General features: G+C 44.5%; 1 protein-coding gene across 1 annotated transcript in view; it reads right to left on the bottom strand.

Annotated features, from left to right (window-relative positions):
• The window catches only part of FAM135B (family with sequence similarity 135 member B), a 174,395-nt gene that overhangs the window by 69,263 nt on the left and 91,938 nt on the right, over positions 1-13,194 (bottom strand). The window contains exons 5-6 of the mRNA XM_088443003.1: positions 5,730-5,903; positions 2,192-2,318 (exon numbers count right to left, since the gene is read on the bottom strand). Coding sequence (XP_088299129.1) covers positions 2,192-2,318; positions 5,730-5,903 — 301 coding nt within the window. The remainder of the gene's footprint in view (positions 1-2,191; positions 2,319-5,729; positions 5,904-13,194) is intronic.

Raw genomic sequence — 13,194 nt, 5'->3', positions numbered from 1 at the left:
CATAATGATTTTCTGTCCAACCATCCAACTAGTTGATTAGTTGGAAGGAAAATCTGGTAACATATGGGAGTAACTGATGATCAGCAATTGCTCCTAAATGCCAGAAAACAGATGAAAATGGTTGTTCAGACAAGTTTATTAAATGTTTGACCTAAACAATTTTTTCAAACAACAGTTTTTATCCATTTTCCGTCATTTGGGAGCAAATTGCTGATTGTCATTTGCTTTCATACCTTATCAGATTTCCATGCCAACCAATCAACTAGTTGGATGGTTGGACAGAAAATCTTTACGTGTGTATGCACTTTAAGGTTCTCCATATTGTTGAAAGTAGCAATATACTTTGGTTCCACTAGATGGCGGTGGTGTAGGTGTGTCATGTAACAATGAGGTAAGGACCTGATTTGGATGTAAATTGTTGCAATCACAGCTGTGATTTCATATGCTGCAGAGGAGCGATTGTAAGCTCCCTCCCCTAACAGCACTGAGACGCCCACCAGAGCCATCGCAAACAGCACCGCAACTGTGTACAGATTTGCAGCCCATACGCAGGTACTCTGATAATCGTCATGGTCACGCAGCATGGGTGCCTATCTCAGTGAGATATTAAATTATTGCTGTCTGCAGCATGATAACATCTTTTGTCTGAATAACTTAGTGAAATATGAGGATGACACTTCTGGTTACGCGTCATCAGTAGCTACCATGATGGCACAAATCGTGCCCCAACGCCCTCTAACCCATCTCCCCAAACATTAACATGTGTTAACCGTGCCCCTGCATTCTGTGGCTGCACCCTTTTGTGCCCATTCTAAACTAAGAGGAGCCTGCATAGGTCAAAGTTACTGATACGTGTGCTAACACAGTGCAAACCTGCAGTCACACACAGCTAGCAATCATCAGCCACCAATCAGAGACTTGCTCAGTGACCTTGTTCTGGATCTGGACTAATCACACTGTACAGCCAAATGTAATAGGGCGAGAGTTAGACAGTGTGACACTTTAGCAGTAAACGCTCACACTACAGTGGCAAACGCAGGATTTTGAAAGGGGGGTTTCCAATAAAAAAAAAATATCACCCCTACGTTTTTTTATTTACAAAAAAAGAAAACACCAGTCATCATCATGATGACAATGATACATGACCTAGAGACCATCATCATGAGATGGACAGGTGACAGATCATGTATGTGGAGGTAGCTAAGTCCATGCAGGAGCCACCACTGCCAGCCCAGACGCTGCACCCATCACAAGGTGGCCAGGTAGCACCACACCCTCTGGGTATCTGCCCTAACTACAACAGTCACAACACTGCAGCTCACACTCACCTTCCTTAGGATATTATAGGTGGCTGAAGGCGGCTTCCTACCTCCGGAGGGAGTCCTGTGTAAGTGACTCTTGGGGCTGGGGGCTGAGCACAGTCACGGCGTTCACTGACCTCCTGGAGATGATTGCTTCCGCAACATAAGTAGTCACATTATCTGACTGCCGGGGCTCCGGGAGAGGGTTCCCGCACACAGAACCTGGCTGTCCCTACAGCTGTATTATGGTGGTGGCAGCAGGCAGGCACTGGCCGCCCGAGGATAACTGGGCCCAGGTAATCGGGCTCTGGCACCCAGTAATGCATCAGGACTACATTGTTTCAGCAGGACAGACAGTATAAGCGGCCTTCACGCTGCCTGCTTTAAAATTGGTGTACACCCCCTTCCTCTCTATCCTACCAATAAGAAGGAAGAGGGACTATCAGTATGATCTGCAGCGGACGGTCAGTGCAGCTGCAGGAATTAACGCACTGAGCGGAGCTGCAAAGTCAGAATCAGCTGAACAGAGCAGGGAAAGCAGACAATATTCAGCAAGGGGATGAAGTGGTTCAGCTGCGATGGAGCGGCAGCCAGGGGGGGTTTCTAGGTACTCAGAAACCCCCCCTGCGTGCGCGTATGCACTATTACATTGGTCGAGTTCTATCTTCAAAATGGGAAAACATCTGGATCAGTTTTTTTTTCGCCAATTGCGCTTTTGCCTGTTTTTTGGCAAAAATATTGCCGTTTTTTGCCGAAAAACGTCTGTTTTCGCCGCTAATTGAATACGGCCCTCAGAAGCTCATATTGATACTGTTTTGGTCCTGGAGTTCTCGTTTTATTCTTTCGTCTCTAAAAAGCCAAATGCAGGTAGTACCCCCACCACTGCTTACCTCTGAGGAAGGTGGCTTACAGTAAGCTGCCCCAAACACCAGATTCTCCAGTGACGTGACTTGTGGCTCTGACGCCAGCTCTGGGTTACTTTTTCCTAACCAGGAACCTCTGACTGGATAAGCAAAGCTGGATAACAACGGGGAAATATATTTTGAGAGGGTAAATAAGTGATACCGTGAATGTATTTATGATGACACACCTACATTTTAAGAATAAGAATAAGAATAAATCAAAGACACAGTAGGTAAAGGAGTTGTTGCTGACGGTGAATCTCCCACCAGCAATGGGCTTTAGGTTTGTTTTACCAGAGACAAAACAATTTTAAATTACTTTAGAAAGTTTTCTCTGATCTCTTAACATAAAATTGGTTGGGTAAACTTAGGGCCTGATTCAGACCCGGTCGCAAGCGCTGAGCGCTCGCAATCGGGTCGATGGTGGCCCAGAGCGCATGCGCACGACGGAGCCGGCTCCGTCGTGCGCATGCGCGAGACCCGGATAGCGACGGGCAAGCCGTCGCTCCGGGTCTCACAACAAAGGGGGTGTGCTGTCGATGTTGAGTGACAGCCCCTTTGGTGGGCGGGCCGGGAGAGTGGCTGCCCAAATGGAGGCGTTTCCAATTGAATGCCTCCGTCTGGGGCCGGCCCCACTGACATCACGAGTGATGTCAGTGGGAGAGATTTCAGCTCCGTTTGAGCCGAAAGCTCTCTGGGGCTTGCGGCTACGAGACCCTACGACATGGGTCTCGTCGCAAGCCCGATGGTTGCGATGGTCTTGACCATCGCGACCGTCTTCCTGGCCGCTCGCTATAGCTGTGGGTGGTCACCCACAGCTATGCGAGCGGCGAGGAGGCCGTTAAAAAAAAAAAGACCGGCCCTGATTCAGAGCGAGCGGCTCTGAATCAGGGCTTAGACTGCTTAGGTCTTACAAAATGCTGTTTTATAGGCACCGTGATGAGCTTTAATTGTCACTGGAACTTGCCTTATGGGGCTGACGCAGAGGCGCCACAGTAACTAACTAAACTAGTATTTATATTTGCTGTAATAAATAAGACATTACACAAACCTGATATATAAAGGTATTAAGCTACGTCATTTATACTAATGGGATCCCTATCTTAATTTATTTTTATTATACATGAACTTCTGCAGCTACTGTATACTAAAGATACACACTGTGTGTCTAAATATATATATATATATATATACACATACAGGATGTAGTTTGGAAGCCGACGTTCTAAATCCCGACCACCGGCTTCCAGATGTTCTAATCCCGGCGTGGTACTAATGACAGGTGTCTAAATCTAGACGCCTGTCATTAACCAGACACCAGAAGACCGACGCCCGGAATCCCGATCAAAGTGATGCCGGGTGCCAGGCATGGACAGCCGCATTGAGGGTTAGGTTTAGGGCTCCCGGGGGGTACTTAGGGTTAGGCACCCACCCGGGAGGTTAGGGTTAGGCTAGGGGTAGGGGGGTTTAGGGTTAGGCACCCCCGGGGGGATGTAAGGGTTAGGCACCCCCCCCGGGGGACATAGGTTTAGGCGACAGGGAAGGGGGGGTTAGGTTTAGGCACTTAGAGGGGGGATTAGCGTTAGGCACACCTAGGGGGGAGGAATTAGGTTAGCGATATTTACCTTAGGGATGATCGGGATTTTCACTCTTGCCGGGCTGCCGCTGTCGGGATTTGAACCGCCGGCCATGCGTCCGGCGGTAATACCCACTACGCCCATATATACAGTGTGTATATATATATATATATATATATATATAAAACTAACTTCCTCCTTTTAAAAGATCATTTACAGAAGTGCAAAATTGAGGCCCCAGAGACATATTCTGACCCATATCTGTTTGTGTGAGCTTGTTTTGTGCGTGAAACGCGTGTATATGTCACTAAAGATGGCGGTGTACGCGGGAATTGAAGCCATTTGCATCTTCTGATTGGCGGAGATGCACAGAAAGTTTCAATTACTTTGGAGCCCAAATGCTAAAACGTTAGACAAAACATTTATTTGAACATATTACTTAAATATTATTTAAGGTGTACGGGAAGTTTATTTTATATTATTTGGTTGTTCCTTGGTTAGTTGGGATTGATTCAATAGATTTTTCTCTGACATAAGACTTACTATATTTCTTATGCATCTTTGTAAATGGTGATCAGGCCTTGAGACACGTTTTACACATTCCAGGTACACTTTAATCCCTCACTTGAATTACTGATTACTGAAGATATAAATTACACTCAATTTATCAGTATATTCATAGAAATATGTAAACATTTAAAACTAAGGGAATGTCTCTAAAGTTAGAAGCACGAAAGAACAGACACATCTTTGTGCCAAACAACATGATCTAGCGCCTATGACAAAGCGTGGCAATTGTGCCTTATACGCTTTACCGAGCCATGCGACTGGAAGATACAGTATACAGTGGAGAGAGCGTGGTGATTGTGCTCTACCATTTTTTTCCCATCAAATTGTGTTATATCCAGGGTTGGACTGTCACACAGGGGTACAGGGGAAATCCCCGGTGGGCCCCACTGCCTGTGGGCCCACCTCCCCTCTTCTAAGTGTCAGGTTGTAGACCTCAAATTATAGGTTGTTACTTTATTAGACAGTCAGTTACCTGGTAGAGAAGGACCACTGATCTACATGGGATCTTGGTTCCCTTCTATAGAAACTACACCAAGATTTGCCTAATGGTTAGCCAAGTGTCTGTGGTGGTTGGGCGCACCCCCTCTGGTGGATGACCACACCCTTACCACTGATTCCCCCGGTGGGCCCCTCATTGCCCAGTCCGACACTGGTTATATCTGTTGCAGCAGCGTAAATTGAAAGAGAAGTCCACAAATCAAAAAGTAAATGTGCATTTGTCAGGGTCAATGCAAGCCCTGGGGGCGTCCTAGGCTATACCCAAACCCTTGGGTGGTTCCCCCCATTCGGGTGCTCCTTACCTTGGCAAGTGGGCAGTGGGAGAAGCATCTTTGACTCCTCAGACAGGATTGTGGCGTTGGGCTGTGACATCATAACCACCGTCACACTCCTAACGTAACACTGACGCGGAGGAGCCGCAGTCAGCTGCACCCTGCTCCTCCATCTTGTCAGTGACCAGCGCTCCATGAAGGGTGGGAACATTCTATTTCAGTGCCCACTAACCAATAGCGCCCTAGGTAACTGCCTAGGCTTGCCTACTGATAGCGGAAGCGCTGGCATATATGTCAATGCTCTTTGGGGGTCCAATTTTTTTGCACTTCATAAATGACCCCATCTATTTAGTAGAAGTAATAGGACAACATGTACAGAAGATTATCTGACGATGAAATGTAAATTGTGACTCATTCTTCTATCTTTTCCCTTTTTTGGATGCAGCGAGGGATATAATGGTCACCGATGCAGAAGCAGGTCAGACAAAGAGCTGTGACTTGTTTGCAATGCAGAGGGGCTTTGTAGAACAACTGATAGCTTTCCCCTTTGTGTTACAATCCTATGCCAACAACAGAGAGTCAGGCAGATGTTGTGTCTGCACGCTTTACCTTGTAAGTGGCTGATGTAAGGCTATCAGTGAAGCATGTACAGTAACAGAGATCACCGACAAGTGGAAATAGTCGAACATGACAGGAACATGATGGTGCAAACCTCTTCTTGGGTGGAAATGAAGACCTAAAGTGCGGCTGCTTATCAAGGGGACTGCTGAGATGTCCTTGAGCCTGGAAGAAATGTTTACACGTGTTAGCGGCAGTGATGTCGTTATTTCCCACTTGGCATTTTATCGGCAGGACCTGGCATACACATCAGCCGGCATTGAAATAAACACTCGGGGAACATGTAGCAACCTTCTATAGAGGACAAGTGGAAATAGCAACCAATCAGATCACCTATCATTTTATACTGTAGAATGTACTAGATGAATTCTATCTATATTCTGATTGGTTGATATGGGCACCACATACACTTGTCCTCTTTAGAAGGTTTGATAATTCCTTGAATTGGGGAGTAACGTAACATTTTGTTTTTGGCTGCTTTCTGTCTGAGTATAATTTTAGGCCCTTGAAAGAGTTTCTTTAAGAAAACAAAAACTTTTCTAGTAAGAAAGAGAATTAAATATTTAGGTCTACAAGTATAATATTTTGTTTGCAACAAAGCCATCAAGTTACTGTGGCCCTGATTCAGAGCCGCTCGTTCGTTTCGAGCGATGTTCGCACATCTGCGCATGCGTATGGGTTGTAATGCGCATGCGCCAACCAGTCAGTGCGGTCGGAAATCGTGTGCTCGCAAAATAGCGAATGCCTGCTAATTTGAGTGACAGGATGAGGTGTTTGTGGGTGGTAACAGGGGAAGGTGCTTGAAAACGGGGAGTGGAGATCCGAACGCAGGCGTGCCAAAAGGTCAAAACGGGCGTTTTAAGGGTGTGCATAAATAACAAAGCAGCGTCATCAGCCACGTCACTTGGTTGTCTCTCTCCTCGCATGATTGCGGCAGGAAAATGCTACCACAAGAATAGCGAGCAGTTCATACGCCGTTCGATGTACTCGATTAATCTAATAAATAGTGGAGATGACATATGATGCGAGCGGCCAGGGGGCGCTTTTTCAAAATAGCGAGCGCATGTTTCGTTCGCTCGTTCAGACATAGAGGCGTCAACAGACCGCAAAGAGCGAGCGCTTAATTTAAATATCCGGCCCCTTTTTCAGAACGACCGTCCGCAAATAGCGTCCGGCTCTGAATCAGGCCCTGTATACAGTATTTACTAATGGTTTAAATTCATTTTAAACGATTTAAAATGTATCTAAATCGATCAATATTGATGTGTTTCTGGGCCTAAATCTCACATTTACAAACTTTTGACAAAAAAAAAAAATTGTCTGTTAGTAAAAATGTGATTTAGACCCAGGAACACAATATCGATGTTGATCGATTTTAATCAACCTTTAGTCAGTATACCACATGGTGGGCCATTATACTTGATAGAATAATGTATTTATTGATGGAACATCACTGATAGAACGTATACTAATAGGTCAGGCTTGATTGTCTAATTCACAGAAGGCCAAACTAAGGGCCTGATTCAGCAAGGATCGCAGTTGCTAATATGCACGCAGTCGGGCGATTGTTGCGTTCTGTGCATGCATCAAAGTGCGCAAACTAGCTATCACGATCGGGACTGCGATCGCAGAGGCTACGCAGACCCCTCACAGAGTGATTGACAGGAAGCACCATTTGTGGGTGGCGATGGGGGGGGGGAGGGCATGCCAGTGCGTTTTAACACCATTGCATAGGCAGCCTGAGGCTCATACGCGGCCTGAGGCCTCATAGCGTGCGCTGAAGTTAGCAATTCCTGAGTGAGGTCTGGACTACCTTAACAGTGCGTATGGTTCCGATGTTATTCAATCTTACTGATTATGTCACTATGTTGCCAATGTATACAGATGTGAGTAAGGGGAAATGAGTGTCCCTATGTCAGGCTGCGATCGCAATGCGAATGCAAACATTTACATATTACCGCTGATATTAGCGACTGCTTTGCATCCGTATTAGTAGAACAGCGATCCTTGCTGAATCAGGTCCTAAGTACGGTAGGTGAAACTCAGGCCCTGATTCAGACCTGGTCGCTCTCAATCAGGGCCGGGTTTGTTTTCTTTAGAACGGCCTCCTGGCCGCTTGCATAGCTGTGGGTGACCACCCACAGCTACAGCAAGCGGCCATGATGATGGTCTTGACCATCGCGACCATCGGGCTTGCGATGAGATCCTTGTGGTAGGGTCTCATTGCCGCAAGCTCCAGAGAGATTTCGGCTCTAACAGAGCCGGAATCTCTCAACTGACATCACTTGTGATGTCAGTGGGGCCGGCCCCAAACAGTAGGCATTCTCATGGGAACGCCTCCGTTTGGGCAGCCACCCCCCCCGGCCCGCCCACCAAAGGGGACGAGCTGTCACTCAACATCGACAGCATGCCCCCTTTGGTGCGAGACCTGGAGCGACGGATTGCCCATCGCTATAAGGGTCTCGCGCGTGCGCATGACGGAGCTGGCTCCATCGTGCGCATGCACTCTGGGCCACCATCAACCCGGTTGCGAGCGCTCAGCGCTTGCGACCGGGTCTGAATCAGGCCCTCAATGTGGACTGGGGAAGGGGGGTTGTTACATTTCCCATCCACTGTTTGTATTAAAAGGGGCTGCACACATTCTGCTGGGGGGAGGGATACTGCTTTATTTGAAAAGTTAATACACCTCTCAACTATATTTTTATAGCAGATTTTAACTGGAATTGTACCCTAGTCTGCAACATAAAACATCTTTAAATTGTGAGATAATAAAGGAGGCTGCAACAAATGCAGACGCAGGAGATATAGAACCGTTTCAAAGGTTGACGCCATATTGAATTTCAAAGGGCTGGAAAACAAGAAGCAGCGGGTCCTAAGTATCCAGCCAAAGGACAAAGAGGGCATGAATTAAACAGACTATATGGCTCCTTAGCTTACTCTCCACATCACCGAAATCAACGTACAGTACATGCACCCTGTAAAATAACAGTTGCATTATGGAGCGTAATATACACTTGTGAAGTCAAAGTTATCCCAAACTCTGTTTTAAGGAGCTTTCTATTTTATGATGATGTACTTACAAATTGGAATAGCAGTCAGGTGGGACTTCGCCCACAAAGATCCCCCAAATGAAGCCTTACGGTACAATCACGACTAGTTACCATTACAAAGTGATGTATGGCTCCGTGCTTGGAGGACTGGAGCGCTTAGTTAAAATCGCTAAAGTGGGGGAGTAAGGGCTCTATTTATTAACATTATTTTGACTAAAATAAAGTGATAAAGGCTGTTTTGTGTTCTCACACCCTTTTCACATTATTTTAGTATCACCTATAGTTATTACTGGGCAATTGGAGTAGAATTCGTAAAATTCTACTCCAACCCCTAAGTATCACTTATTTTTAGTAATCAGATCGTATTTCCTATAACTGTAATGGGAAATGTGATCCGACCAAAGTTACTATAAATGTGAAAAAAATATCGGGGAAAGCCCTGTGATAATAATGCCACCTGGAGGTGGCATTATCCAGGGTCTCCCCCGGTTACCGGCCTCGTGCTCTGCTGTAACGGGGAGAGCAGAGCCGGGAGCCAGTCCCAGTAATCAGCTGTGTGGTCTAAACAGACCGCAAGCTGATTAATGTAAAAAAAAGAAAAAAAAATTGGTAAACAAAAAATGTACTTACCTGACTCTAGGGATCGGTGATCGGGGCTCCGGTGATGTCTCCCCTCTGGTCAGCTGGTCTCCCATAGTGCACTGCTGCCTGGTCATCAGGGGATCGGGTCCCAGTGCAATATGGGAGATCACCTGACTGGAGGCATGGAGAACATCACCGGAGGCCCGGATCATGCAGGTAAGTGTAACTAACGGAGGAGGGGGTCGCGGGGGGGGGGGAGGGGGGTTCCGCGATCGCGGGGGCGGGGCTTAGCGCCAGGGGGGGTAGCAGCGGCGGCCGGTCGGCGCATGCGCGGACACTTTGTCACGATATTTTTTGTGAAAATACCGTGACTAGTGTGCGGAGGGGATTCGCAGGGACAGAGTTTTATCGCAAGTTCTGTCCCTGCAAGGGATTTGTAGTAAATCCCTGTGATATTGCCTGAATTCGCAATGCGAATTCAGTCGTTAATATCACATTACAATCTGCATTCAATATGCAGATTGTAGTAAATAGAGCCCTAAATGAGGTATCCATTAGATTGGCTGCAACCAGCCAAGTGCTACGTTGCTTTGAAGTGAATTGTAATTTCCATATAGGGGTCAGCTAAGATTTAGCAAATACTGTAGTTTGGGGGATAACTCTCTGGGATACCATGAATAAACCAATTGTGAGCGAACCTCATTTTATGTCATGGAAAATCACAGAACAATGGCAAATTAGACTATCCGACTCTAGAGGGGGGGGGGGGGGGGTTATTCAATTAGCCAGGAACCAGGTGCGAATGATTCACCCATGAAATAATTTTTTTTTTTGCCTTCACATGATTCAATTTACATTTTTTCACGCTTTTGTACTGTACATCCACAAATGCACAACCGCTTTTTGCCTCAAGAAAGGAGAATAGGCAGCCACGAAAACTCGGTTTTATTTGTTGAAACTTGTAATGTTATCGCATCTGCATTTGTGATGAATTCTCACAAAACAACTTGCACCTCGGAAGGTGGAGAGACGTTTTCCATATCACTAACTTTAATGAGGAAACAGCCCAGGACTTATGCCGAGAATGTACAGTAGAATGTCATTTATTTTATAAATCATTTATTTTATATTTAAGATATATGATAACAATAGAACAGAAACGATCAGCATTATTTTTTTTTTTAGTTTTCATTTAATGTTCTGTTATTAATTTGGGCCTCTTATTGGTTTTTACTGGAAAAAGCGTATTTTTTTTTACTGTTGAATCCCTGTATTACCATTGTTTTAACGCTGTTTGGGCCTGGAACTTGCATGGGATCTGAACCTAATAAACTGAACACCGCACATTCTCAATACAGAGATGGGACTGTCTACAAATCAATAAGCAAATATAATTGCTCTGGATAATTTTCAGCAATGACACTTTCAGAAGTTGCCACAGCAATAAAAATAATAAATTAAAATAAGTAATTTATTATGTTCATACATTTTTATTTTTACTTCAATAGTCATTTTTATGCTAAATGACATCTCATCGTGTTTTAGTGGTCAGTTAGTTTTTATAATAAATCCATAAATATTGCAATATTACAATTTAACTTCTGCAATTTTAAAATAAATAATCTGTCTTTAAAGAATAAACTGATGTGTTGAGTGTAATTCTTGCTAAACTACATATTGTGATTTACAGTACTTAGAAAGACTGAAGGCATTTTATATGCCAGGAGGAATTTAAACTACATTACTTAGTTATGTCAGAATACATTTAGGAGCAAAGGATAAAAATGTAAGGGGTGTGTCCTATTTGTAGCCTGTTAAGTGAAGTTCTCATACAGTTATGAGTGAAGTTTTGGGGTTGAGTTGCTGGTTTATAATAGTGATTTTCTGTTTGGGAGGTCTCTTGCCTCTATGAAAGTTCTCGCACCCACTTATTGTGATTGTCAGCTTTAGTCTATTGCGGGAAAGAAAGTTAACGGTGCCTGTCTTGCTGTCGGTCTTGAGGTGTTCTCGCTGCCAATTCATGGGTTCAAACTTATTCTTCAGAGACATCGCCGGTCCCGGTGAGCCTTTTTTTGTGTGTCATTGGAAGGGGAGTTCTCCAGGCTGTCGCTCAGGTGGATAATTGAGTATAATGCTGGTAACTGGCAATTATTAAAACAAGCTACTAGTCACACCCAACTTACCTTCAAATATAAGGAATTGCAAAGTAGATTGACAACGATCCTGACAAATGGGTTCTGAATAGTTGAACCTATATTGGTATTTGCTGATTTTGCATACAGTCCCATTGTTAGCGCTTAGGCAACTCCCTGTCTCCTTTAGCCTGTGCTTTAGTGTTAAGCTGAGGGTTGATCAAGCTCACTACGTTAACGCACCAAAGGGCATGAATTACAGAAGTACTAGGACATATGACTGCTTGAAGAGAGTTCCGCAGGTTGATATACAGTAATTGCATAGAAGGCTCTTTCCTTAGGCAGCCCGCAGATTATTATGTGCTGTATATCCTTGTTTACTGTGAGGGGGGTCTTACCTCAGCGTTCCCTGTCCCACGGGACCTTGTGCCGCTGGAACACACACACCCCCTAGGTTACCTCACAGATCACTGTCCTGACCTGGATCCTTCTCCTTTACTCACCAGACCATTCCCCACTTCTCTGTGGTCCCTTGTTAGGTCTCTCTCTCATGTCAAATAACCACCACCAAACCAGACACTGGCTCCAAAGTGCATCCATCCTCCTCCTGAGGTAATAGCGCACTAGACAAATGCCTCCCCTCAGGTAGCCAGCTCCTCGCGAGCGCATCACCGACACTCCAGCCCAGCTATTTATACCCATTCTGAGCACCAGCAGCGTGAAAAAAACCTTCCATTGGCCTCGGCCATTGTGCAGCAAGTGATTCCTGTGTGGGGCGCTCTTTTATAATAATGGGAATTGTTATGACTGATTATGAAAATATGATAGAGACAACCATCAATAAGTACACATACATATCATATCCATCACTAAGCACACATACATATCATATCCATCACTAAGCACACATACATATCATATCCATCACTAAGCATACATACATATCATATCCATCACTAAGCACACATACATATCATATCCATCACTAAGCACACATACATATCATATCCATCACTAAGCATACATACATATCCATCACTAAGTACACATACATATCATATCCATCACTAAGCACACATACATATCATATCCATCACTAAGCACACATACATATCATATCCATCACTAAGCACACATACATATCATATCCATCAATAAGCACACATACATATCCTATCCATCAATAGGCACACATACATATCATATACATCACTAAGTACACATACACATCCTATCCATCACTAAGCACACATAAATATCCTATCCATCACTAAGCACATATACATATCATATCCATCACTAAGCACACATACATATGATATCCATCACTAAGCACACATACACATCCTATCCATCACTAAGCACACATACATATCATATCCATCACTAAGCACACATACATATCATATCCATCACTAAGCACACATACATATCATATCCATCAATAAGCACACATACATATCCTATCCATCAATAGGCAAACATACATATCCTATCCATCAATAAGTACAAACATACATATCCATCACTAAGCACACATACATATCACATCCATCATTAAGCACACATACATATCCTATCCATCAATAAGCACATATACACATCATATCCATCACTAAGCAAACATACATATCCTATCCATCAATAAGCACACATACATATCCTATCCATCAATAAGCACACATACATATC

This window comes from Taudactylus pleione, unplaced genomic scaffold (assembly GCF_031769625.1).
Source record: "Taudactylus pleione unplaced genomic scaffold, aTauple2 ptg000321l, whole genome shotgun sequence".
Lineage (NCBI taxonomy): Eukaryota > Metazoa > Chordata > Amphibia > Anura > Myobatrachidae > Taudactylus > Taudactylus pleione.
The sequence above is the reverse complement of the archived record's forward strand: the minus strand, read 5'-3'. Positions and strand labels throughout refer to the sequence as shown.